General features: G+C 45.0%; 1 protein-coding gene across 1 annotated transcript in view; it reads left to right on the forward strand.

The window, feature by feature from the left end:
- Positions 1-27,486, forward strand: part of LOC139280730 (dedicator of cytokinesis protein 4-like) — a 511,619-nt gene that overhangs the window by 174,579 nt on the left and 309,554 nt on the right. The window contains exon 8 of the mRNA XM_070900388.1: positions 16,811-16,962. Coding sequence (XP_070756489.1) covers positions 16,811-16,962 — 152 coding nt within the window. The remainder of the gene's footprint in view (positions 1-16,810; positions 16,963-27,486) is intronic.

The raw sequence follows: 27,486 nt of genomic DNA on the forward strand, positions 1-27,486 counted from the left end.
TCGCTACCTACATTTTTAAAGTTAGACACAAAGGGATGGCAGTTCAGGGAACTCTTGTGATTGTGTCGAGTGCGATATGAGAGGCATCAATGTATCCAGGGGCAATGCATTTGCACTATGTGTTGGAAAATTAAAGCCCTGATTGTAAAATCGGGCCACGTTTTAATTGGGCATCCGACCTCACCCACCCCGTTCTTGGTGGGTTCGTTTCTAATTGGTGCTGATGTCTCCGGAGCAGAGGCTCTCTGAGCATGAGCAGCAATTGGCCAGAATCTGCAGCATTCGAGAGCGTGAAGAATTTCTGGATTGTACTCTCCAGAATGTGGTTGCCCAAAAGGCAGTGCCAGACAGTTGAGGACAGCCAGATACTGTCGAAAGGGAGAAGATGGGTGACGATCCACAGGACAGCAGAGGCACATAAGAATTACAGGTTTATGGATCCCCTGCAGTAAATGCTTAAGGAAGAATTTCCATGCTGCTTGGCATCTTCTCGACTAGTGTGACCTGCCCGCGTGCCTTGTTTGGCTGCATGCACCAGCTGCCCCTGTAGTTGGCAAAAGCGGTGCAGAGAAATTCATAAAACATAGTCAAGTGAGCTGACAGTTAAGTGCATGAGCCAAGCACTGTTCCTTACTTACCTGCTGCTTCCCGCAAGCTGCTTCTATAGTCTAAAGGCTGTACTCTAATTTCCAATACTCTGAATAGATTACACCCATTTGGAATGGGATTGACACCAATCACTGCTCCAGTGGATTTGTTGATGAGTTGACCAAGGAAACTGAGCTGAAAATACTTCTTCAGACCATTGGCATAAAAACAGTGCAACTCACCACATGAAACTTATCCCCCTTGGTGTTGGACTAGTGTGAGGCGATCAGTGACAGTGACAGCAACTCAAAGGAGGGTTATCATGAGCAACATTGGGAAATTGTAAAGCAAGGTATTACCGACGGTGCTGAGAAGCAGATGGATGCAAAGACTAGAGAGTTGTGGCAATGAGGGATTCTATAGACAGGGCTATCGTCAGGCTTTTTTGTCATTGTGACTGGGAATGCCAAATGGCTGTTGCCTTCCTGGTGCCAGAGTGAAGGCCATCACTGAATGGATGGAAAAACCTCTGGAAAGAAAGAGACTGGCTAAACATCGTGGTATATAGGGAATAGTTGGTGGAGAGAAGATTGCATCTTACAAGGAAAAAATTGGATAAATATTTGAAGTAGAAAGAGATAGAAGGCTATGGGAGAGAGAGCATGGCAGTTGGATTAATTTTGGGATTGTTCTTGTAAACTCCCTCCTGTTGCTCATTCAACCTGTAATCTTGCCACTGGATAAAGGCCGAGCTCTGTCAAGCCCGTGTGGTGGCTGATGTGCAACGGTCACCACACGTAAAAATAAATCCACGCACCAGCATCTTCCACCCCTCGAGTTCAGGACTGGAATATCGGGTCCTTCATTGAAACATCTGCAAACTCATTCCTTTTGGTGTGGAAGAAGGTCATCCTCGTTCGAGGGACGGCCCATGATGATGATGAAGCGACTTTAACTTCTTTATGCATTATGTTATGTTTGCCTGGAATTCTACATTATGTTCACTCATTTTAAAGGAGAATAGTATATAGAAACAAAGAAAATAGGTGCAGGAGTAGACCATTCGGCCCTTACAGCCTGCACTGCCATTCAGTAAGATCATGGCTGATCATTCACCTCAGTACCCCTTTCCTGCTTTCTCTGTTGTGTATGGAGAAAGAGTTAGACTGAACACTGAGCTCAAAGTAGTGTGACCGTAGTCTTTTATTGCAGGTCTCCAGAGTGCCTCTGCAATCTGTGAAGCCTCCTTAAATACCTGTGCTCCCAAGGGATTATGGGATTCCTTGGGACTCCAGGGGTTGAGACCTCTGGTGGCTGTACAGAGTAAATGAAAGGTTACATAGAAAACAACACTCCCCCGTACCCCCTCCCCCCCGCCCCCTGCAAAGTCAATAGTGTAACTATTTACAATGTGAGTCGATCTGGGGCCCTTCTTGCCCTGGTTGATTGGTGTGAAAGCTGATGGTGTTGAATCGTTTGTTGGGCCCTGCTGGGCTACTGTGGATGATGGGTTCTGCTTCGTGGGTTGCCACTGGTGTGTATGTTGGGGGATCAAAAAAGGTAGGGTCCAAGGTGGGTTGCTCAGGATAGTCCGTGAATCTGAGTTTGATTTGGTTCAAGTGTTTCCAGTGAATGAGTCCATTTGAAAGTTTGACCCGAAGCACCCTGCTCCCCTCTTTGGCCACGACAGTGCCGAGAAGCCACTTGGGACCTTGTCCATAATTTAATACAAATACAGGATCATTGACTTCAATCTCGCATGACACATTTGCGCTATCATGGCATGCACTTTGTTGAAGCCGCCTTCTCTCTACCCGTTCATGTAGATCAGGGTGAACTAACGAGAGCCTTGTTTTAAGTGCTCTTCATGAGCAGTTCAGCAGGTGGGATTCCAGTGAGTGAGTGGGGTCTCGTGCAGTAGCTTAGCAGGACTCTGGATCGGCGAGTCTGCAGTGAGCCTTCAGTTACCCTCTTCAAGCCTTGCTTGATGGCTTGCACTGCTCTCTCTGCCTGACCATTGGACGCTGGTTTAAATGGGGCAGATGTGACATGTTTGATCCCGGTACGGGTCATGAATTCTTTGAACTCAGCACTGGTAAAACATGGCCCGTTGTTGCTCACCAGGGCATTGGGTAAGCCGTGTGAGGCAAACATGGCCCACAGGCTTTCATTCGTGGCAGCGGACGTGCTAGCCGACATCTCACATTCAATCCACTTGGAGTACGCGTCCACAACCACAAGGAACATTGTACCCAAGAACAGGACTGCATAGTCGACGTGTACCCGAAACCACAGTTTGGAGGGCCAAGACCATAAACTTAGCGGCGCCTTCCTGGGTACATTGCTTAACTGCGAGCATGTATTACATCTGTGAACGTAGGACTCTCAGTCTGAATCGATACTGGACCACCACACGTGGGATCTGGCTATCGCTTTCATCATTACGATGCCTGGGTTGGTACTGTGGAGGTCATTGATGAAGATGTCTCTGCCCTTCTTGGGGACCACTAATTGATTGCCTCAAGGAAGGCAGTCTGCCTGTAGAGACATTTCATCTTTGCTCCGCTGGAACGGCTTTATCTCTTCCTGCATTTCCACTGGGACACTGAACCAGCTCCCGTGAAGCACACAACTTTTGACTCGAGATAATAAGGGGGTCCTGGCTTGTCCAGATTTTGATCTGCCGGGCAGTGACGAGTGATTGCTCACTCTCAAATGCTTTCATAACCATGGCTAAATCTGTGGGCTGGGTCATTTCCACCCCCGTGGTGGGCAATGGCAGCCTACTGAGAGCATCGGCGCAGTTTTCTGTGCCTGGCCTGTGGTGGATGGCGTCGTTGTATGCGGACAACGTGAGCACCCATCTCTGGATGCGGGCCGATGCATTAGAAACATAGAAACATAGAAAATAGGTGCAGGAGCCGGCCATTCAGCCCTTCTAGCCTGCACTGCCATTCAATGAGTTCATGGCTGAACATGAAACTTCAGTACCCCATTCCTGCTTTCTCGCCATACCCCTTGATCCCCCTAGTAGTAAGGACTTCATCTAACTCCTTTTTGAATATATTTAGTGAATTGGCCTCAACCACTTTCTGTGGTAGAGAATTCCACAGGTTCACCACTCTCTGGGTGAAGAAGTTTCTCCTCATCTCGGTCCTAAATGGCTTACCTCTTATCCTTAGACTGTGACCCCTGGTTCTGGACTTCCCCAACATTGGGAACATTCTTCCTGCATCTAACCTGTCGAAACACGTCAGAATTTTAAACGTTTCTATGAGGTCCCCTCTCATTCTTCTGAACTCCAGTGAATACAAGCCCAGTTGATCCAATCTTTCTTGATAGGTCAGTCCCACCATCCCGGGAATCAGTCTGGTGAATCTTCGCTGCACTCCCTCAATAGCAAGAATGTCCTTCCTCAGGTTAGGAGACCAAAACTGTACACAATACTCCAGGTGTGGCCTCACCAAGGCCCTGTACAACTGTAGCAACACCTCCCTGCCCCTGTACTCAAATCCCCTCGCTATGAAGGCCAACATGCCATTTGCTTTCTTAACCGCCTGCTGTACCTGCATGCCAACCTTCAATGACTGATGTACCATGACACCCAGGTCTCATTGCACCTTCCCTTTTCCTAATCTGTCACCATTCAGATAATAGTCTGTCTCTCTGTTTTTACCACCAAAGTGGATAACCTCACATTTATCCACATTATACTTCATCTGCCATTCATTTGCCCACTCACCTAACCTATCCAAGTCACTCTGCAGCCTCATAGCATCCTCCTTGCAGCTCACACTGCCACCCAACTTAGTGTCATCCGCAAATTTGGAGATACTACATTTAATCCCCTCGTCTAAATCATTAATGTACAATGTAAACAGCTGGGGCTCCAGCACAGAACCTTGCGGTACCCCACTAGTCACTGCCTGCCATTCTGAAAAGTACCCATTTACTCCTACTCTTTGCTTCCTGTCTGACAACCAGTTCTCAATCCACGTCAGCACACTACCCCCAATCCCATGTGCTTTAACTTTGCACATTAATCTCTTGTGTGGGACCTTGTCGAAAGCCTTCTGAAAGTCCAAATATACCACATCAACTGGTTCTCCTTTGTCCACTTTACTGGAAACATCCTCAAAAAAATTCCAGAAGATTTGTCAAGCATGATTTCCCTTTCACAAATCCATGCTGACTTGGACCTATCATGTCACCATTTTCCAAATGCGCTGCTATGACATCCTTAATAATTGATTCCATCATTTTACCCACTACTGAGGTCAGGCTGACCGGTCTATCATTCCCTGTTTTCTCTCTCCCTTCTTTTTTAAAAAGTGGGGTTACATTGGCTACCCTCCACTCGATAGGAACTGATCCAGAGTCAATGGAATGTTGGAAAATGACCGTCAATGCATCCGCTATTTCCAAGGCCACCTCCTTAAGTACTCTGGGATGCAGTCCATCAGGCCCTGGGGATTTATCGGCCTTCAATCCCATCAATTTCCCCAACACAATTTCCCGACTAATAAAGATTTCCCTCAGTTCCTCCTCCTTACTAGACCCTCTGACCCCTTTTATATCCGGAAGGTTGTTTGTGTCCTCCTTAGTGAATACCGAACCAAAGTACTTGTTCAATTGGTCTGCCATTTCTTTGTTCCCTGTTATGACTTCCCCTGATTCTGACTGCAGGGGACCTACGTTTGTCTTTACTAACCTTTTTCTCTTTACATACCTATAGAAACTTTTGCAATCCGCCTTAATGTTCCCTGCAAGCTTCTTCTCGTACTCCATTTTCCCTGCCCTAATCAAACCCTTTGTCCTCCTCTGCTGAGTTCTAAATTTGTCCCAGTCCCCGGGTTCGCTGCTATTTCTGGCCAATTTGTATGCCACTTCCTTGGCTTTAATACTATCCCTGATTTCCCTAGATAGCCACGGTTGAGCCACCTTCCCTTTTTTATTTTTACGCCAGACAGGAATGTACAATTGTTGTAATTCATCCATGCGGTCTCTAAATGTCTGCCATTGCCCATCCACAGTCAACCCCTTAAGTATCATTCGCCAATCTATCCTAGCCAATTCACGCCTCATACCTTCAAAGTTACCCTTCTCTAAGTTCTGGACCATGGTCTCTGAATTAACTGTTTCATTCTCCATCCTAATGCAGAATTCCACCATATTATGGTCACTCTTCCCCAAGGGGCCTCGCACAATGAGATTGCTAATTAATCCTCTCTCATTACACAACACCCAGTCTAAGATGGCCTACCCCCTAGTTGGTTCCTCGACATATTGGTCTAGAAAACCATCCCTTATGCACTCCAGGAAATCCTCCTCCACCGTATTGCTTCCAGTTTGGCTAGCCCAATCTATGTGCATATTAAAGTCACCCATTATAACTGCTGCACCTTTATTGCATGCACCCCTAATTTCCTGTTTGATGCCCTCCCCAACATCACTACTACTGTTTGGAGGTCTGTACACAACTCCCACTAACGTTTTTTGCCCTTTGGTGTTCTGCAGCTCTACCCATATAGATTCCACATCATCCAAGCTAATGTCTTTCCTAACTATTGCGTTAATCACCTCTTTAACCAGCAATGCTACCCCACCTCCTTTTCCTTTTATTCTATCCATTGGTATTTATCCCTTTATTCTCGGCAAATAGGGATATAAGTGGCTTATGGTCAGTTTCCAATTCGAATTTTAGCCCAAACAAGTATTGATGTATTTTCTTTACCCCATAAACACACGCTAACGCTTCTTTCTCAATCATGCTGTAGGCTCTCTCAACCTTAGACAGACTCCTGGATGCATAAGCAACGGTTGCAATTTCCCGAAATCATTAGCTTGTTGCAATATACACCCGACGCCATATGACGACGCATCACATGCTGGTATCAAATACTTACATGGATCATACAACACAAGCAATTTGTTTGAGCATAACAATTTTCTCGCTTTTACAAAGGCATTTTCTTGGCTTTTGCCCCAAACCCATTCATCCCCTTTTCGTAGTAAGACATGCAGTGGTTCTAACAGTGTGCTGAGACGCAGTAAGAAGTTTGCAAAAGTAGTCCAGGAATCCCAGAAATGACCGCAGCTCCGTCACGTTCTGTGGCCTCGGTGCGTTCTCGATTGCCTCCGTCTTCGCGTTTGTGGGCCTGATGCTGTCTGCCGCAATCCTCCTTCCCAAGAACTCCACTTCAGGCGCCAGGAAAACGCACACCGAGCATTTTAACCTGAGCCCCACTTATATCGCTATGAGTCGACTAAGAACCTCCTCCAGGTTCTGCAGATGCTCAACTGTGTTCCGACCTGTGACCAAGATGTCGTCCTGGAAGACCACGGTGTGCGGGACGACTTCAGTAAGCTCTCCATGTATCTCTGGAATATCACCGCCGCTGATCGGATTCCAAATGGGCATCTGTTATAAACAAAAAGACCTTTGTACGTGCTGATGCAGGTGAGGGCCTTCGATGATTCCTCCAGTTCCTGTGTCATGTCGGCTGAAGTCAGATCCAGCTTCGTGAAAGTCTTTCCTCCCGCCAGCGTTGCAAAGAGGTCGTCGGCTTTTGGTAGTGGGTATTGGTCCTGCAGGGAGAAACGATTGATAGTTACTTTGTAATCGCCACAGATTCTGATGGTGCCGTATCTCTTGAGGACTGGGACGATAGGACTGGCTCACTCGTTGAACTCAATCGGGGAAATGATGCCCTCTCTTTGCAGCCGGTCTAGCTTGATCTCTACCCTTTCTCTCATCATGTACGGTATTGCTCTCACCTTGTGATGGATGGGTTGCGCCCCCGGAATTAGGTGGATCTGCACTTTTGCTCCTTGGAATTTTCCGATGCCTGGTTCGAACAGCGGAGGAAATTTGTTTAAGACCTGGGCACACAAAGTGTCGTCAGCGGGCGATAGCGTCGGATGTCGTCCCAGTTCCAGCGTATCTTTCCCAGCCAGCTCCTGCCGAGCAGCGTGGGACCATCGCCCGGTACCACCCAGAGTGGTAGCTTGTGCACCGCTCCATCGTAGGAGACCTTTACGGTAGCACTGCCGATTACAGGAATCAGTTCTTTCGTGTAAGTTCTTAGTTTCGTGTGAACTGGAGTTAAGACTGGCCTTAAGGCCTTGTTGCACCACAACCTTTCGAAAGTCTTTTTGCCCATGATGGACTGGCTTGTGCCCGTGTCCAGCTCCATTGACACTGGGAATCCATTTAGTTCAACATTCAGCATTATCGGGGGACAATTCGTGGTGAATATGTCCACCCCATGTACCTCTGCCGTCTCAATCTGAGGCTCTGCTTTGTCGTGATCCTCCGTGGATCTGTCCTCCTCTGCAACATGGTGGTTTGCAGGTTTAACAGGCTTAGCAGCTTGCCTGCACATTTGTTGGAGGTGTTACATTGTTCCACAGCCCTTGCAAACGTGCTCTTTGATTCGGCATGAATGGAAACGATGATCATCCCTGCAGCGCCAACAAGGTGTTAATGACCTTGCATTCATCATCCTTGATGGTGAACTCTGAGACATCTGCAGACGTGTAGCTGCAGGTATGTGTGACCTGCCCTGTACATTACGATTCGAAAACAACATCACTTTGTTCACAATACTTGTAGCAGCAGTTGTGTGCTGAGAAATTTGCTTCGTATTGTCACTGGTGGCAATGAACGCCTGGGCTATCGCTATGGCCTTACTCAAGGTTGGGGTCTCTGCAGTTGCGAAGTATGGTTTCGTGGCCAATGTCAAGTACGAAAAAGTCTCTGAGCATGTGCTCCAAATGTCCTTCAAATTCGCAATGTCCTGCAAAGGCGTCTTAGCCATTTCCTGACCTTCAGACCTTTTGTTGGTGTAAAACAGGTACCTCGCCATCAGAACGCTTTCCTTCGGGTTCAAATGCTTTTGGACCAGTGTGCACAAATTGTCGTATGATTTCTTTGGAGTGAGCTGATTCTTCATGAGGCCATACGTTGGTGCCCCGCAGATGATGAGGAGGATCGCCCTTCGTTTGGTAGCGCGCTCTTCCCCATCTAGCTCGTTGGCCACGAAGTATTGGTCGAGTCGCTCCACAAAAGTTTCCCAATCATCTCCCTCCGAGAATTTCTCCAGGAAGCCCACTGTTCTCTGCATCTTTTGGGTTCGCTATCTGTGTCTTGTCGCCAGTTGTTGTGTATGGAGAAAGAGTCAGACTGAACACTGCGCTCAAAGTAAAGTGTGACCATAATCTTTTATTGCAGGTCTCCAGAGTGCCTCTCCAACCTGTGAAGAATCCTTAAATACCTGTGCTCCCAAGGGATTATGGGATCCCTTGGGACTCCAGCAGTTGAGCCCTCTGGTGGCTGTACAGAGTAAATGCAAGGTTACATATATAACCCTCTCCATACCCCTTGATCCCTTTAACCGTAAGAGCCATATCCAACTCCCTCTTAAATATATCGAACAAACTGACATCAACAACTCTCTGCGGAAGAGAATTCCACAGGTTAACAATTCTCTGAGTGAAGACGTTCCTCCTCATCTCGGTCCTAACTGGCTTACCCCTTATCCATCGACTGTGACCCCTGGTTCTGGACTCCCCCAACATCGAGAACATTTTTCCTGCATCTAACCTGTCCAATCCCATCTGAATTTTATATGTTTCTATGAGATCCCCTCACATTCTTCTAAACTCCAGTGAATACAGGCCCAGTCGATTCAGTCTCTCCTCATATGTCAGTCCTGCCATCCTGGGAATCAGTCTGGTGAACCTTTGCTGCATTCCCTCAATAGCAAGAACATCCTTCCTCAGATTAGGAGATCAAAACTGAACACAATATTCAAGTTGAGGCCACTCCAAGGCCCTGTACAGCTGCAGCAAGACCTCCCTGCTCCAATGCTCAAATCCCCTCGCTATGAAGGCCAACATGCCATTTGCCGCCTTCACCGCCTGCCAACCTTCAATGACTGATGTACCATGACACCCAGGTCTCGTTGCACCTCCCCTTTTCCTAATCTGCTGCCATTCAGATAATCTGCCTTCATGTTTTTGCCACCAAACTGGATAACCTCACATTTATCCACATTATACTGCATCTGCCATGCATTTGCCCACTCTCCTAACCTATCCAAGTCACCCTGCAGCCTCTTAGCATCCTCCTCACAGCTCACACTGCCCACCCAACTTAGTGTCATCTGAAAACTTGGAGATATTACACTCAATTCCTTCATCTAAATCATTGATGTATATTGTAAATAGCTTGGGTCCCAGCACTGAGCCCTGCGGCACCCCACTAGTCACTGCCTGCCATTCTGAAAAGGATCCATTTATCCCGACTCTCTGCTTCCTGTCTGCCAACCAGTTCTCTATCCACGTCAATACATTGCCCCCAATACCATGTACTTTAATTTTGCATACCAATCTCTTGTGTGGGACCTTGTCAAAAGCATTTTGAAAATTCAAATACACCACATCTCCCTTGTCTACTCTACTAGTTACATCCTCAAAGAAATTCTCGAAGATTTGTCAAGCATGATTTCCCTTTCGTAAATCCATGCTGACTTGGACCGATCCTGTCACTGCTTTCCAAATGCGCTGCTATTTCATCTTAAATAATTGATTCCAACATTTTCCCCACTACTGATGTCAGGCTAACCAGTCTATAATTACCCGTTTTCTCTCTCCTTCCTTTTTTAAAAAGTGGTGTTACATTAGCTACCCTCCAGTCCATAGGAACAGATCCAGAGTCGATATAGACTGTTGGAAAATGATCACCAATGCATCCACTATTGCTAGGGTCACTTCCTTAAGTACTCTGGGATGCAGCCAATCAGGCCCTGGGGATTTATCGGCCTTCAATCCCATCAATTTCCTTAACACAATTTCCTGACCAATAAGGATTTCCTTCGGTTTCGCCTTCTCAGTAGACCCTCGGTCTCCTAATATTTCCAGAACATTATTTGTGTCTTTCTTGAAGACAGAACTGCAGTATTTGTTCAATTGGTCTGCCATTTCTTTGTTCCCCATTATAAATTCACCTGATTCTGACTGCATTGGACCTATGTTTGTCTTCACTAATCTTTTTCTCTTCCAATATCTATAGAAGCTTTTGCAGTAAGTTTTTATGTTCCCATCAAGATTCCTCTCATACTCTATTCTCCCCCTCCTAATTAAACCCTTTGTCCTCCTCTGCTGAAGTCTAAATTTCTCCCAGTCCTCAGGTTTGCTGCTTTTTCTGGCCAATTTATATGCTTCTTCCTTGGATTTAATACTATCCCTAATTTCCCTTGTTAGCCGTGGTTGAGCCACCTTCTCTGTTTTATTTTTACTCCAAATAGGGATGTACAATTGTTGAAGTTCATCCATGTGACTTTAAATGTTTACCATTGCCTATCCACCTTTAAGTATCATTCGCCAGTCTATTCTAGCCAATTCACGTCTCATACCATCGAAGTTCAGGACCCTAGTCTCTGAATTAACTGTGTCACTCTCCATCTTAATAAAGAATTCTACCATACTATGGTCACTCTTCCCCAAGGGGCCTCGCACAACAAGATTGCTCATTAGACCTTTCTCGTTATCATCACCCAGTCAAGGATGGCTAGCCCTCTAGTTGGTTCCTCAACATATTGGTCGAGAAAACCATCCCTAATACACTCCAGGGAATCCTCCTCCACCATACTGCTATCTGTTTGGTTAGCCCAATCTATATGTAGATTAAAGTCGCCCATGATAACTGCTGTACCTTTATTGCACGCATCCCTAATTTCTTGTTTGATGCTGTCCCCAACCTCACGACTACTGTTTGGTGGTCTGTACAAAACTCCCACTCGCGTTTTCTGCCCTTTAGTATTGCGCAGCTCCACCCATACAGATTCCACATCATCCAAGCTAATGTCCCTCCTTACTATTGCGTTAATTTCTTCTCTCAGCATTAACGCTACCCCGCCTCCTTTTCCTTTCTGTCTATCTTTCCTGAATGTTGAATACCCCTGGATGTTGAGTTCCCAGCCTTGGTCACCCTGGAGCCATGTCTCCGTAATCCCAATTATATCATATTCGTTAATAGCTGCCTGCACAGTTAATTCGTCCACCTTATTACGAATACTCCTTGCATTGAGGCACAGAGCCTTCAGGCTTGTCTTTTTAACACAATTTGTCCCTTTTAGACTTGTGCTGTAATGTGGCCCTTTTTGAATTTTGCCTTGGGTTTCTCTGCCCTCCACTTTTACTTTTCTTCTTTCTATCTTTTGCTTCTGCCCCCATTTTACTTCCCTCTGTATCCCTGCATTGGTTGCCATCCCCCTGCCATATTAGTTTAACCCCTCCCCAAAATCACTCGCAAACACTCCCCCTAGGACATTGGTTCTGGTCCTGCCCAGGTGCAGACCATCCGGTTTGTACTCGTCCCACCTCCCCCAGAACCGGTTCCAATGTCCCAGGAATTTGAATCCCTCCCTCTTGCACCACTCCTCAAGCCATGTATTCATCTTGGCTATCCTGCGATTCCTACTCTGACTAGCAATCCTGAGATTACTATCTTTGATGTCCTGCTTTTTAATTTAACTCCTAGCTTCCTAAATTCAGCTTGTAGGACCTCATCCCATTTTTTACCTATATGCACCATGACAACTGGGCTGTTCACCCGCCCCCTCCAAAATGTCCTGCAGCCGCTCCGAGACATCCTTGACCCTTGCGCCAGGGAGGCAACATACATCCTGGAGTCTCGATTGCGGCCACAGAAACGCCAATCTATTCCCCTTTCAAGAGAATCCCCTACCATTATAGCTCTCCCACTCTTCTTCCTGCCCTCCTGTGCAGCAGAGCCACCCATGGTGCCATGAATTTGGCTGCTGCTGCCTTCCCCGGATGAGTCATCCCCCACAACAGTACCCAAAATGGTGTATCTGTTTTGGAAGGGGATGACTGCAGGGGACCATTGCACTACCTTCCTTCCTCTGCTCTTCCTGCTGGTCACCCATTCCCTATCTGCCTGTGTAACCTCTACCTGCGGTGTGATTAGCTCACTAAACGTGCCATTCACGACATCCTCAGCGTCGCGGATGCTCTAGAGTGAATCCATGCGCAGCTCCAGTGCCGCAATGCGGTCTGTGAAGTGCTGCAGCAGGATACACTTCCTGCACATGTAGTCGTCAGGGATACCGGAAACGTCCCTGATTTCCCACATAGCACAGGAGGAGCATGACATGTGTCTGGGCTCTCCTGCCTGACTTAACCCTTAGGTTAACTTAATTTGGTAACAATGTCAAAGGTTACCTACTGATTAGGAAATAAAGAGAAGAAAAAAAGATTAAATACTCTCCAATCCACCAGCCAATCACTTAATCACCTGGCTGTGACGTCACCTTTCGATTTCTTTCTCCTTCTTTGTTTACCTTCTGCCCCTGCACCAGCTGGCCGCTCGACCGCTGCCGCGCCCTTTTATGGGCCACTCCTCCTCGATCTCCCGCTGGCCCCTCGACCGCTGCCGCGCCCTTTTATGGGCCACTCCTCCTCGATCTCCCGCTGGCCCCTCGACTGCTGCCGCGCCCTTTTATGGGCCACTCCTCCTCGATCTCCCGCTGGCCCCTCGACCGCTGCCGCGCCCTTTTATGGGCCACTCCTCCTCGATCTCCCGCTGGGCCCTCGACTGCTGCCGCGCCCTTTTATGGGCCACTCCTCCTCGATCTCCCGCTGGCCCCTCGACTGCTGCCGCGCCCTTTTATGGGCCACTCCTCCTCGATCTCCCGCTTGGCCCTCGACTGCCGCTGCGCCCTCTTATTTAAGCCCATGATGTGGAAAGCTGAACAGGGATACTAAATCAGGAAAAAAAATAGGAATGAAGGTGATCCTGGAGGGACCTTTCAGGCTACTGGTGAACTGACTCTGGACACTCACTGCAATTGGGCGGAGTGTAGTTGGATTAGACCATGTATTGCTGTCATTGTACAGAAGCTTGTGCTGGTCTGGGTGTGTCCTTCCTGCTTTAATGTCAGTAAATAATTGAAAATCTGAGCCCAGCTCACCTATGGTGTGTTGATATCCTCAGAGTGGCTTTGAGAGAAATGAAGTGCGACGGGTATCGGGACCACCGATTGTGAGAGTCCTATAGGGTACAACGTCTTTGCAAGGGCAGAAAGTGGCTGGGCTGCGACTTCTGGTTTGGAACGAATGCGGAGTCTGCTGACAGGAAATGCAATGTTGCAGTTGCAAGAAAAATTACATGACACTGGTGATAGAGTTGTGGGAAGCTGTCTGTTCCTATCATACATCATCCTGTCTCACTCTAATTCTACCTGAAACTCTCCACCTTACTACCTCTTGCACCATATTTAAAAACCTCCTCAAAAGTTATTCCTTCAATCATTCTCCCTACACCTTCATCAACTATCATTCTGCATCCAAATTTCCCTCTCAAGTGCCTTGGGACATTTTAAAATTCAAGGAAAATTTATGTTGGCTGCAACAGCGATATTGAGGAAGGACATTCTTGCTATTGAGGGAGTGCAGCGAAGGTTCACCAGATTGATTCCCGGGATGGCGGGACTGACCTATCAAGAAAGATTGGATCAACTGGGCTTGTATTCACTGGAGTTCAGAAGAATGAGAGGGGACCTCATAGAAACGTTTAAAATTCTGACGGGTTTAGACAGGTTAGATGCAGAAAGAATGTTCCCAATGTTGGGGAAGTCCAGAACCAGGGGTCACAGTCTGAGGATAAGGGGTAAGCCATTTAGGACCGAGATGAGGAGAAACTTCTTCACCCAGAGAGTGGTGAACCTGTGGAATTCTCTACCACAGAAAGTAGTTGAGGCCAATTCACTAAATATATTCAAAAGGGAGTTAGATGAAGTCCTTACTACTCGGGGGATCAAGGGTTATGGCGAGAAAGCAGGAATGGGGTACTGAAGTTTCATGTTCAGCCATGAACTCATTGAATGGCGGTGCAGGCTAGAAGGGCTGAATGGCCTGCTCCTGCACCTATTTTCTATGTTTCTATGTTTCTATGTTTCTATGTAAACTCCATAAGTTAGACCATTGTCCTTGTCAATCCTCCAGTGGCTAATTTACAGCATAATTACCTGGGAAACTGACACGCCACAGCGAGGTTTGCACCCAATCTGAAGTGGCGTAGCCAATGGCCAATATACTGATCCCACCAATTATGTAACTTGTAAATAATTCTGAATGTCATAAAGTTTCTATAAGCCCTGATCTGTTAATATATCAACAGATTATGGTTATAAAGATGCAGATTGCAATATTTACCTTGCCAGTTTAGTTGCCTACATGAGTACAAAGATTTTTGAGGTTTGTTTAATTCTGTACTGTAAAACCCATTTTCAAGATGACCTGTAACCAAGTGTGTAGAGGTGGTTCAACGTGATTCTTCATCCGGGTTTGTATGTGTATTGAAGAACCAACAGAGTGTTACAGGCAGATTTCACTACCCATTTAATAAATGGAATGGAGAAAGTTACTGTTGATTGTGCTACCATTCATTACACTGTTATATTTTATTGAGGCCATAATTGCCTTCCTGTTGGTCTACACAATATGATTGTTGTCTGATTACTTGCCTGTACATATGGGATTGAAAAGGTCAGGACTGCATTTGGTGGTCCCATTCAAATCCATGTTTACTTTGAATCTCATCGGGATATCAATATGGGAATTAATAGAATGTAGTGCATCTGGAGGAGATAACCTCATGGTGCGATTTCTTTGTTATGGTGGTAATACTGAAGCAATAAAGTAACAGGAAATATTCCATTACCACTAATGCTTCTGACAATGGAAATGGTTATGATGCCAAATGAAGTGGTAACCATGATTCCATTTTTGATGACGAGGCTGTGAATCTCTTCCAATTGATCTTGTGTGCACAACGTGTGGATAATGAGGCATCAGAAACAGAAAGGACCACCTCTGCTGTAACCATCTTGAAAGAACACACAAATTACATCACTGCCAGGTCTCCAACATCATTATTTTTCAGTCTAAATGGCACCAGGGCGAAGTCTGGCTTAGTTGCCACAAAATTGAGATTGCCATTGATTTTAATGGGGCGGAACTATTATAATTACCTCCTCACTCTTTGCAGTGAGGGGTAATGGCCAAGAGGTGCAGAAGTTCTAAGATGGTATAGAGTGGCTAAATAGTGGCGTAAAATTACTCACGCCATAGTTTACTGGAACCTCTGTGCTCAGACCATGGCATACGTTGTAGGTGATGCAATTTTTCAGCAAAGTCCAGGCCATTATATTGGGGCAGATGTTGTTGGAAAAGTAACAGCATGTTAATGACACGTACCATTATTAATATGCAAATAGGCCAGCAAGTTCAGGGGATGAGGAAATATGCCTTAAGTTGCGAATCTCCAGAACTGCTCGTCGATTTACTCCACGCCACTGTTTGCTTCGCACAAACGGTATCTTGCCCTCAATTTCCTTGTTATTTTTAAGAATTTGCTGTATTTGGACATTAATTGCCCTAAAAACTCACCACAAACTGTTGGGGCTGGAATTTAACAGCATAAGTATCTTTTTAATGACGTGATCAATTGTTAATGCAATGCCAATCAACCTCTCCGGCCCAGAAAGGGAACAATTCTGCATGTAAATTGTTAGAGATTTTTAAAATGACAACTTTTTAATTATCACACTTTTTCTTACTTTCCCTTTCTCTCTCTTTTTTCATTCTCTCTTAATTCAAACTTTCTTTCGCTCTATTTCTCTTTCTGTACCTGATATGATTCTAACTCACTACCCCGCCCCCCCGCCGTTCCTCTGTTTCTTTCTCAATATTTAAGTCACATTGGTTAAGGAGATACACAATTAATCCTGCTGTTCACTCAGGTCCCAGGTGCCCCATTGCCCTCGACACGGACGTTAAAAGCTCGCACTGCTAAAGATGCCATATAAATTCAAGTAGTCGGTGCTGTTGTTGACAGGAATGAGAAAATTCCAGTGGCGTGTCGCTAATTTTTCTTTCTCTGAGCAGGCCATAGCTTTCAATGTCCACCTCCACCTCAGGACCACAGTGACTAGTAGTTTTGCCTTGTGGGGAAATTGCAGGCATACATTTACATCCTTCCATCTGTGGTAGCAGCAACATGTTGCACCGCTTATATAAATTGCAATGCACTGAGGAAGAAAAAGCCTCTTGTTATTGCAGTCATTTTGTTGTGCAGCTGCAGTTGTGACTGGTAGTTTTCTAATCTTTGGGTTATTTTTGTAATTGCTTACAGATGGAGCACAGACATCGAAAGAAAGATACCCCAGTACCAACGAGCACCCACCACCTCTTTCTACAGATGAAAAGTCTGATGTGTGCTAATCTAGGGGAAGAACTAGAGGTCTTCTTTTCAATTTATGATAGCAGGGAGAATCATCCTGTCAGGTGAACTTGCATATCTTTAATTTTTTGGAAACAAAAATTAACTTTCAACATAATTCACTGTGTTTGAATTGAGATTGCTGTGGGATTTGTACATTGTTAACCTGCAGTTTTAGCTACTAATGTAACTGAAGCAGATTTCAGCAATGGTTCTTTTTTAAATGCTCATACTCTGTCAGTGAAAGCCTGAAATAGATTGGCTGTCGCAGAAATGTAGTCTCTGCTTGTCTGTGCTCTAATGAGTAATGAGGTTTAGAATGTAGCCAAAGGCTATAGTTACTGGGTCTAAAGCAGCATTATTGAAACTGCTGTTTTTTTTTAAAGATGACACACTATTGATTAGTTGCAACTGCACTGTGGAACACGAGCCTGTAATGACATATTGAAGCCTTCATTAATAGACACTGGCCCTGAAATTCCTGGGTTGAGGGAGGAAGTCAGCAATTACACTTTTGCAGGGCAGAAATTTCTGACCAATGTACACCAAGGTTCTGCTGGAGATGTATTGTGCACTGCTCCTGTGTTACTTCCCTTTGTACCAGCACTTTCACTGCACATAAAATTCTGAGTCAGCTTTGCTTAGTTGGTAGCAATCTTGGATCGATGCAGATGATTGTAGTTCAAACCCCACTCCAGGACTCCAGAATATAATCTGTGCTGATGTCCCAGGGGAGTGCTGCATTGTTGGAGGTGCCGACTTTCAGGTGAGAAGTTAAACTGAGGTCCAGTCTGTCTGTTCAGGTGCACATGAGAAATCTCTCAATAACATTCAAAGACTAGCAAAGAGTTCTCAGAAATTTCTCTCGGACAACACCACCAAAACAGATTATCTGCTCATTCATCTCATTTACTGTTTGTGAGACTTTGCTGTGTGGAAAATGGCTTACATTTGCCCATATAACAGCAGTCACTGCACTTCAAAAGTAATCAAGTGTTTGTATAGCATTGTGTGCCATCCAGAAGATCTATTAATGTGCTATATAAATATTAATTCTTCTCTTATAACCGTGTTTTCTGGAATGGGTTTCCTTTTGTTTTCTTTGTAATGTATCCCTGTCTATTATCTTCATTCAGATTGGAGAATTAAATCGTGTTTGCCTGCCTCAAATGATAGCCCTCCCCTCACTCCTATTGTTCAGCAATGCTGAATATGGCCTGGAGTTTCCGCTTTGGGCAGAATCAACGATCTGCGTGCAAATTGTGCCCAAAATTGCACTAGTTTTGCCAAGTGTTTCTTTTTCTCAAGTTTCCACTCACTCATTTGCCTATCGTCGAACATAAAATCTGCCGTGAACCAGTGCAATCGGGTAGTGTTTTAGAACGCAAAGTTTAAAAAATATATTTTTGTTTGCTTTAAAAAAATATATTTGATGTATTTAAGAGTGGTAACCTGGTGCAGCTTCATTAATACAGCTGAAAATGGGTTTATCCTTAAAAAAAAATGAGCATTTTTAATAGGTGTGAGTAACATGATTTTAAATAACTGAAAATGACTTTATAAAACTATACAGTAGTCAATTTCTGAGTAAATTTTTAAAAATTATATTCAAAAGCTTTTGAACCCTTAATTATAAGAGCCTCCTTGAAGGCCCACAAACGAGTATAATTAACAAACTCGCACTGGTGATTAATTCACTCTGGGGGCATGGCCAGATTTGTGGGCGGAGCCAGCTGCAAGCGCGATGTTTTTTTTAAACTAGCACGTAAGATCATGGAAACTGTATTTACGCTGAACATAATTTGCGCTTAAAAGTGATCTTTTGTGCTGATTTCGCCGATTGTGGGTGAATTGTGCTGAAAAACCAGTGCCACTGTATCTAACTTTTGCCAGAAATGTTAGTGAGAGTTGGCCATAAGAATTAGAGGAGAATTTCAGCTCAGCTGGTGGTTGTAGTAATGCAGTGGGCAGCAATAAAACTAATCAGGTCAAGAGGTAGACAGACCTGTTTCAGTAGGTGGGTGAAACCTTTTATATTGTTGTGATGTGAAGTCCTTCGAGAGGGTGCACAAAAAATTGACAATAATAATTCCAGGGATGAGAGATTTCAGTTACATGGATAGACTGGAGAAGCTGGGATTGTTCTCCTTAGAGCAGAGACAGTTGAGAGGAAATTTGATCGACGTTTTCAAAATCATGAGTGGTTTTGCCAGAGTCGATCGAGAGAAACTGTTCCCATTGGCGGAAGGTCGAGAACCAAAGGACACAGATTGGCAGAAGAACCAAAGCAGACATGAGGAAAAACTTTTTTTTCGCAACGAGTGGTTATGATCTGGAATGCACTGCCTGAATGGGTGGTGGAGGCAGATTCAATCGTGGTTTTCAAAAGGGAATTGGATAGGTACCAGATGAAATAAAATTGTAGGGCTATGGGAAAAGGGCGGGGGAGTGCGATGAGCTGAAGTGCTCTTGCAGAGAGCCAGAATGGGCTCAACTGGCCGACTGGCTTCCTTTTGTGCGGTAACCATTCTATGATTTTATGATTTCTTACATTTATTTTATCAAAATATAATACAACCATATTTGGAAAGCAGTGACAGAATCGGTCCAAGTCAGCATAGATTTATGAAAGGGAAATCATGCTTGACAAATGTAGAGTTTTTTGAGGATGTAACTAGTCGAGTGGATAAGAGAGAACCAGTGGATGTGATGTATTTGGACTTTCAAAAGGCTTTTGACAAGGTCCCACACAAAAGATTAGTGTGCAAAATTAAGGCACATGGTATTGGGGGTAATGTATTGATGTGGATAGAGAACTGGTTGGCAGACAGGAAGCGAAGAGTAGGAATAAACGGGTCCTTTTCAGAATGGCAGGCAGTGACTAGTGGGGCGCCGCAAGATTCAATGCTGGGACCCCAGCTATTTACAATATACATGAATGATTTGGACGAAGGAATTGAATGTAATATCTCCAAGTTTGCAGATGACACTAAGCTGGGTGGCAGTGTGAACTGTGAGGAGGATGCTAAGAGGTGCAGGGTGACTGGGACAGGTTAGCTGAATGGGAAAATGCATGGCAGATGCAGTATCATGTGGATAAAAAATATGAGGTTATCCACTTTGGTGGCAAAAACAGGAAGGCAGATTATTATCTGAATGGTAACAGATTAGTAAAAGGGGAGGTGCAACGAGACCTAGGTGTCATGGTAAATCAGTCACTGAAGGTAGGCATGCAGGTACAGCAGGCAGTAAAGAAAGCAAATGGTATGCTGGCCTTCATAGCGAGAGGATTTGAGTATAGGAGCAGGGCGGTCTTACTGCAGTTGTACAAGGCCTTGGTGAGACCACACCTTGAGTATTGTGCGGTCTCCTAATCTGAGGAAGGACGTGTTTGCTATTGAGGGAGTACAGCGAAGGTTCACCAGACAAATTCCCATGATGGCAGAACTGACATGTGAAGAAAGACTGGATCGATTCGGCTTATACTCACTGGAATTTAGAAGAATGAGAGGGGATCTCATAGAAACATATAAAATTATGACGGGACGGACAGGTTAGATGCAGGAAGAATGTTCCCGATGTTGGGGAAGTCCAGAACTAGGGGTCACAGTCTAAGGATAAGGGGTAAGCCATTTAGGACCGAGATGTGGAGAAACTTTTTCACCCAGAGAGTGGTGAACCTGTGGAATTCTCTACCACAGAAAGTTGTCGAGTCCAGTTCGTTAGATATATTCAAGAGGGAGTTAAATGTGGCCTTTACGGCTAAGGGGATCAGGAGGTATGGAGAGGAGGTGGGAGTGGGGTACTGAAATTGCATGATCAGCCATGATCATATTGAATGGCGGTGCAGGCTCGAATGGCCGAATGGCCTACTCCTGCACCTATTTTCTATGTTTCTATGTCAAGGTATGACATATTGCTATAGATTAAGCATCATCTCCCCTGATTGAAATGAACGTTGAACTATTCTGTAAACAGTTCTGTATTAATGCCATGACCAAAATACAAAGTATTAGAGAAGTATAGATGCATTTAAGAGGAAGCTAGATAAGCCTATGAGGGAGAAGAGAATAGAGGGTTATGCTGATAGATTTAGATGATGAAGGATGGGAGGTGGCTTGAGTGGAGCATAAATGCCGGCATGGACCAGTTGGGCTGAATTGCCTGTTTCTGTGCTGTGTATTTTATTCAATTTATGTCTTCCTCTTTAAAGCTGTATTGTTTTCCAACAAGCCCTGAAATGACTTGGCTCTGATCTTCTGAGTTACACAGACCTTAAGGATATGCATTAAATGACTGTTCACGCTCATACCATAATAAAGAAGATGTGACAGTTTGTTACTGTATTATCAACTGGAAATCTCGAGAAGTCTAGCTTTGCAGTAACGATTTACTTTGTTTATGCAATTTGATAACAAATCTGCTTTGTCATCTGTGAAATTGAAAAACCTTTCGAGCAGGATTCCTCTGAGCAAATTCTTTTGTTAAAGTGGACTTTTAATTTATTTTTCTGTCCTGTTTTTCTTAATCTTTCATTAAAAAGAAGGAAGGCATGTTTGCCTTCGGATAAGGCAGATTATATAGCAACATAATAGTATTGAATTAGACTAATTATTGGGCTACATTGCACTAACATACATGGAAAGGGAAAGGCAAGCCAATTTGCATAATACAAATGATCAGTGGCTCCACTCTGTGGAAGAGCCTCTGGGTGGAAGATTACCAGTTCATTGCAGAGGAATGGGAAAAAAATGAGTTGATGAGGGAGCGAGGGAGATACGGCAGGACCTTGGGTCTCGTGCTGCAGATGAATAATCTTGCAGAGGCAGGTTGATGGCTGCTGTTTCTAGGGGAATGACATCTTAAGATGCAGGTTTACAGTCCCATACTGGTCTCCAGATCTTGGCAGACATCTCTGCCTTCTGTTTCAGGCAGAGAGACACCTGCTCATCATCGGCATTTTTCTGAACCAGATTCCACTGCCAAAATAGATTTTATTTACTGACTTTTCCAAAGCTGCAGAATAGATTTCTGGTAAATTTCAGAACACGAACCTCAAAATATAATTAAGCCTCACCTGAAACTTTTAATCCTTCTGGGAAAGAAATAAGTAGTTATACTGAAATAATGCCTTATCACATCTCATCGAGGCAATGTCAGTTTGCAAGTTCTGTTCTCCTGTTGTGTCAAGATCATGCTGTAAAATGCTGCACTTCAGTGGTTTTCCTCCAGTACATTCGGATAATGCATTGCATGTTTTAAATTGAACTCCTGTGTAACAGTATCGGTCGTCTAAATTGCAGAATGTTTTAATGAGGTTATTCTGCTTTCCATCAAATAGAAAAGTTCATGACACAGTGTCCCTGCGTTCTGGGATGTCAGCTCAATTCTGATGCTCTGGTAATCAGCTGTTAGCACCCTGTGGCTCCATCTTCTGCTTTTATGTAGACATTTTGAAATAGGTTTTTATTCCTTAGATAATCTTATTTTTCAGCAGCATTGATTATGGTGTTTGAGGATTACCAGAGGCATTGGGCAAAAATAAAAGGTGTTGAATAATTGTTAATTTATCTGAATAGTTTGAATTATAACTAAGATTGCAAATTACTATTTTTACATCTCTATCATTAATGAGAAAACTGTACTGGCATTTCAAAAACACTGTATTTAAATGATATCTTGAAGATTGTGTCCTGTTTGAAAGGCTCGGTTGCCAGAATTCTACCCTTGTTAAATTGCAGACCAGGATTCTCAGCAGTGGCTGAAAATTGCCTGTTGAGACTCTATTGCCCAATAAATCATAGCATCTTGTACATGGTGAAATCATCATCGCTCCTTCACAAATGCTAAGTAATAATCTGATAATTTCCTGTTTTAAAAAAAAAAATATGGCTGCAAATAGTTTCTGCTAAATTTTCCTTTATTGTACAGTGACTTAGAAGATTCAGTGGTTATTCGTCCATTTATCAGCCTTCCGTGACCAACACAGAGGTGTGTACAAGGTATTGGGTGTTGCAAAGCAGTGTTTGAATTAAAATGTTAGCAAGTTTTCCACCGAGCTGATTCTTCTATACCAGTGTTTTGCTGCCCCTCTTTCACCTTCCCTTTTGCAGCCAGAGTTTTATTCCAAAAGGTGGGCCAGTTAGGGACATGGGACGTGGTCAAGGTCACTTTGCGATTATCTGGCAGGATGGATGTCTCCTAAGGTGGGCCTATTGTATCAACCCAGGATGGAATGCCCCAGCTTAGGATAGCACTCCATCTAGTGGCCCAGTCAAGGATTGTGCTTCCAGGTTGCCAGTGATTAAAGAATAATGTTAGCAAACATTGAAAAATAAAAGAAACTGATCTATATCTATAAAATGTGTATCATTCAGATTCTCACATAGAAGGTTTGATTTAAATTCTTATTTAAAATAAGGATTGGAGTATTCTGCATTTAGGTTTAATCTGTTCAGGCAGAATTTCATTCCGGTTCAGATCTCAGTGCCAGATTTAATATAGAAACAATTCATAGAATCATAGAATGATAGAAATTTACAGCACGACAGGAAGCCATTTCGGCCCATTATGTCTGCGCTGGCTGACCAAGAGTTATCCAGCCTAATCCCATTCTCCAGCTCTTGGTCCGTAGCCCTGTAGGTTACGGCACTTTAAGTGCACATCGTATTTTTTAAAATGTGGTGAGGGTTTCTGCCTCGACCATCTTTTCAGGCAATGAGTTCCAAACTCCCACTACCCCCCTGGGTAAAGAAATTTCCCCTCGTATCTCCTCTAAACCTTCCTCCAATTACTTTAAATCTATGTTCCCTGGTTGTTGACCCCTCTGCCAAGGGAAACAGGTCCTTCTTATCTACTCTATCCAGGCCTCTCATAAGTTTATATACCTCAATCAGATCTCCCCTCAGCCTCCTCTGTTCCAAAGAAAACAGACCTAGCATCTCCAACTGGGTCATTTTGTCCTGGAATTAACACTGTAAAACTTCACTTGCACTGAAGAAAAGACTTGCATTTATATAGCACCTTCTCATGTCTCTCAAACATTAAAACATTTTGCAAATATTATTTTAAACAAATTCAAGTCGGGCCAGCGATCAGGAAAGGGAGTAGAGTCAGCGATCAGGAGGGGGGTGGGGGTCAGAGGTCGGGAGTGGCGGGTGGGGGGGTGGGGGTCAGAGATTGGGAGAGGGAAGGGGGGGTGCAGAGATTGGGAGAGGGAGGGGGGGTGAGAGATCGGGAGAGGGGTGAGAGATCGGGAGAGGGGTGAGAGATCGGGAGAGGGAGCGGGGGGGGGTGTGAGAGATCGAGAGAGGGAGGAGATCAGAAAACGGGAGCGCGAGGGGGAGGCAGAAAATGGAAGCTGGAGTGGGACCAGCGATCAAGAGAGGGAGGGTGGTGATCGAGAGAGGGAGGGGGGTGGTGATCAAGAGGGGTGTGGAAACAAGCCATAGCTGTGAGCGGCTTGTGGTTTTAATGAGCCGTCAGGAAGAGCACACCTGCTTCTCCCAGCTCCACAATCTTCACTAAGTTCAAGAGGAGGATAGCACTGGCACCCCATCAGGTGCTGTGTTACTGCAGAGGAGGACATTGTGGGTGTCTGGGGAGAACGGTCCCTCGGATACGATATTCCCAACTGCTCCTGTGGGGCCAAGCATGAATTTGAATTTCAGGTGATGCCACGGTTGCTTAACCAACTGAAAGTGGATCGCCTTGGAGAGAGTTTGGACTGGGAACACTTGTTGTGTACACCTGTGAACGAGTACAGTCCAGAGTTCCTCTGGAAACAGGATATCTCTGCTGATCAGCTGTAATTGTTCACTGTGCACAAACACTATCTATTGTTGAAAAGGTTTCAAAAGGATTGACAAATGTTACAGCAATACCACAACCTCCAGACAGAAAGTAGTTACTGCTGATTGGGGAGAGAGCTGGTACGGTGGAAGTGATCTCATTGGCCGTTTGGCCACATTTTTCAATTTTATGTTACAAGTTCTTTTAGCAATTCCTGCTGATTGAAATTTAAATATTCGATCCAAGGGGAACATTATTATCCTTTAAAATCGATGGAGCTGACATATTTACTATCTTGTAAAAAATTGTGTTGAGAAAGGAAATTGTAAAATACTGTACAGATAAATAAACGAGTAATGTGCTAAAAAAAAATCAAGTAAGTATTTTTTTTAAATGTACCTTTTTGGCATGCTTTAAGGACAGCTGGTTAAGCCACATGTAAACCTGTTTTTTGTGAACTCAGCTGGCCCATTTTGGTAAAGGAAACATCAAGCACGCATTCGGCCACTTCTTTTGCATGTGTATTTTGATGCCAATATGGCAGGCGATGTCCCTCTGCCTCCATGTGCGCATGCAGGCCACCTGACATTTACACCCGTAAAATGGATGCAGTGTCATCAAATTTCAAGGCCAATTTTATGGTATTGATTGAGGAAAGAGTGTTGAAGAGGACTCCCTGCTTTTCTACGAATAGGGATATTTAATGTCCACCTGAACCACTATATTAAGTGGACAAGGCCTCAGTTGAACTTCTCATCTATCTGATGACTGCTCAGACAGTGCCGCACTGGAGTGTCAGCTCAGATTTAGTGCTGAAGTGGGACTTGAATCCACCAACTTCTGACTCGGGTGAATGTGTTCTGAATTAGATGAGTGAACACACTAGATAAAATGGACATTTTAATGGTTACTCATCAGACATGAGTGCTCCTTCAGCGCAAAATTCAACACCATTTACAGTCTCAGTACAGCAAAAATCAGCTGGGTGTGTAAAACTTTGTTGAAGTTTGCACTGAATTTGAGTCCAGGTCAGTTGCATGAAAGGTTGAATGTTCTGAATCCACTCACAGTCTTCCTCCTATCCTGTTGAGTTTTACTCTGAATAGGAAATTTGCAAACTGGTAAGAAATCAAATCCACCTCCATAAAATTATTTCTTAATATCACACTTAGACTAAGTTTTGTTATCTTTGTGATGCAGAGGATGTGATATTAAGCTGCTTGGTAGCTGACTCTTTCCATAAGGGAATCTATCTGAAGAGAAAAGTTTCTTTTGGCAATCTATCGATGTTTAGGGCATTCCTTTGGTCTCTGAATCAAAGGTAATACATAAGACAACTACTCACTGTGAACATAGAATAAGGGAAAGATTTGATTTTAAGTAGTTTCTTTTACTTTTCAGACATACTGGGCCCAAGTTTTGGGTGGAGTTGCTCATAGTTTTTTGGAGCAACTAGTTTAGTTTGGAGTATGTTAGAAATTGCAATTCTTGGATATTAGTTTGCTCCAATTCTAGTGAGTCACTTTAGGTTGGCTTTAGGTAAGGTACTTTTTTTTTCAAAAGTGGGTATGTCCAGCCACTCAGGCCTGTTTTGCAAGTTTCGGCAGTGAAAACTTACTACAAACTAATTTAGGATGGAGTAAGTGCCCACTTTTGTAAGTTCTGAAAAACCTTACCTAGAGTTAAGTTTAGTGCAGGCACAGCCAGAGACGGCGGGTGGGAAGCATTAAACACAAAGGACACATCAACATCACAACAGCGGGGGGCGGGGGGGAAGGGAAGTTAGAGGATTTTCCATAAACACCTTCACAACAACATTAAAGAAGCAAAGTACATTTAAAGCACTAAGCACTAAACAAAGCACAAAAAGTAATAAACAATTAATTAATAAAAAAATAGAAGGAACCCTGCACTGAAAGCACCAAGACCAAAGTAATAGATCAATAAAAAAATAGAAGTCCTACCTTTATGTGAAGGGAAGATGTCTCTGTCAGTGTCTCTCTCTGTAGTGTCTCTCTCTCTCTCTATATATATCTCACAGTGAGGGGTGTGGCGGGGGGGATGGTGGTGTGTGTCTGTGTGTGTGTATGTGTGGGGGTGTGTGGTGGGTGGGGTGTGTGTGTGAGTGAGGGGGGGGCGTGTGTGTGGGGTGGGGGTGGGGTGTGGGGTGGGGGTAGGGTGGGGGTGGGGTGTGGGGTGGGGGTGGTGTGTGTGGGGAGTGGGGGGGTGGGGGGGGTGGGGAGTGGGGGGGTGGGGGGGGTGGGGAGTGGGGGGGTGGGGGGTGTGTGTGTGGGGAGTGTGGGGGTGGGGGGTGTGTGTGGGGAGTGTGGGGGTGGGGGGTGTGTGTGGGGAGTGTGGGGGTGGGGGGTGTGTGTGTAGTGGGAGTGTGGGATGTGTGTGTTGTGTGTGGGGGGGTTGTGTGTGTTGTGTGTGGGGGGGTTGTGTGTGTGTGGCGGAGGGGTGTGGTGTGGAAGTGGGGTGTGGGTGTGGTGGGGGGTGTGTGTGTGGGGGAGGGGTATGGGGTGTGTGTGGGGGAGGGGTATGGGGTGTGTGTGGGGGAGGGGTATGGGGTGTGTGTGGGGGAGGGGTATGGGGTGTGTGTGGGGGGGGTGTGTGGGGTGTGTGTGTGGGGTGTGGGGTGTGTGTGGGGGGTGGGTGGGGGTGTGTGTGTGGGGGGTGGGTGGGGGTGTGTGTGGGGGGGGTGGGTGGGGTGTGTGTGTGGGGGGTGGGTGGGGTGTGTGTGTGGTTGGGGAGGAGTGGGTGGGGTGTGTGTGTGGTTGGGGGGGGTGGGTGGGGTG

The sequence above is a fragment of the Pristiophorus japonicus genome, chromosome 15 (genome assembly GCF_044704955.1).
Source record: "Pristiophorus japonicus isolate sPriJap1 chromosome 15, sPriJap1.hap1, whole genome shotgun sequence".
Taxonomy (NCBI): Eukaryota; Metazoa; Chordata; class Chondrichthyes; family Pristiophoridae; genus Pristiophorus; species Pristiophorus japonicus.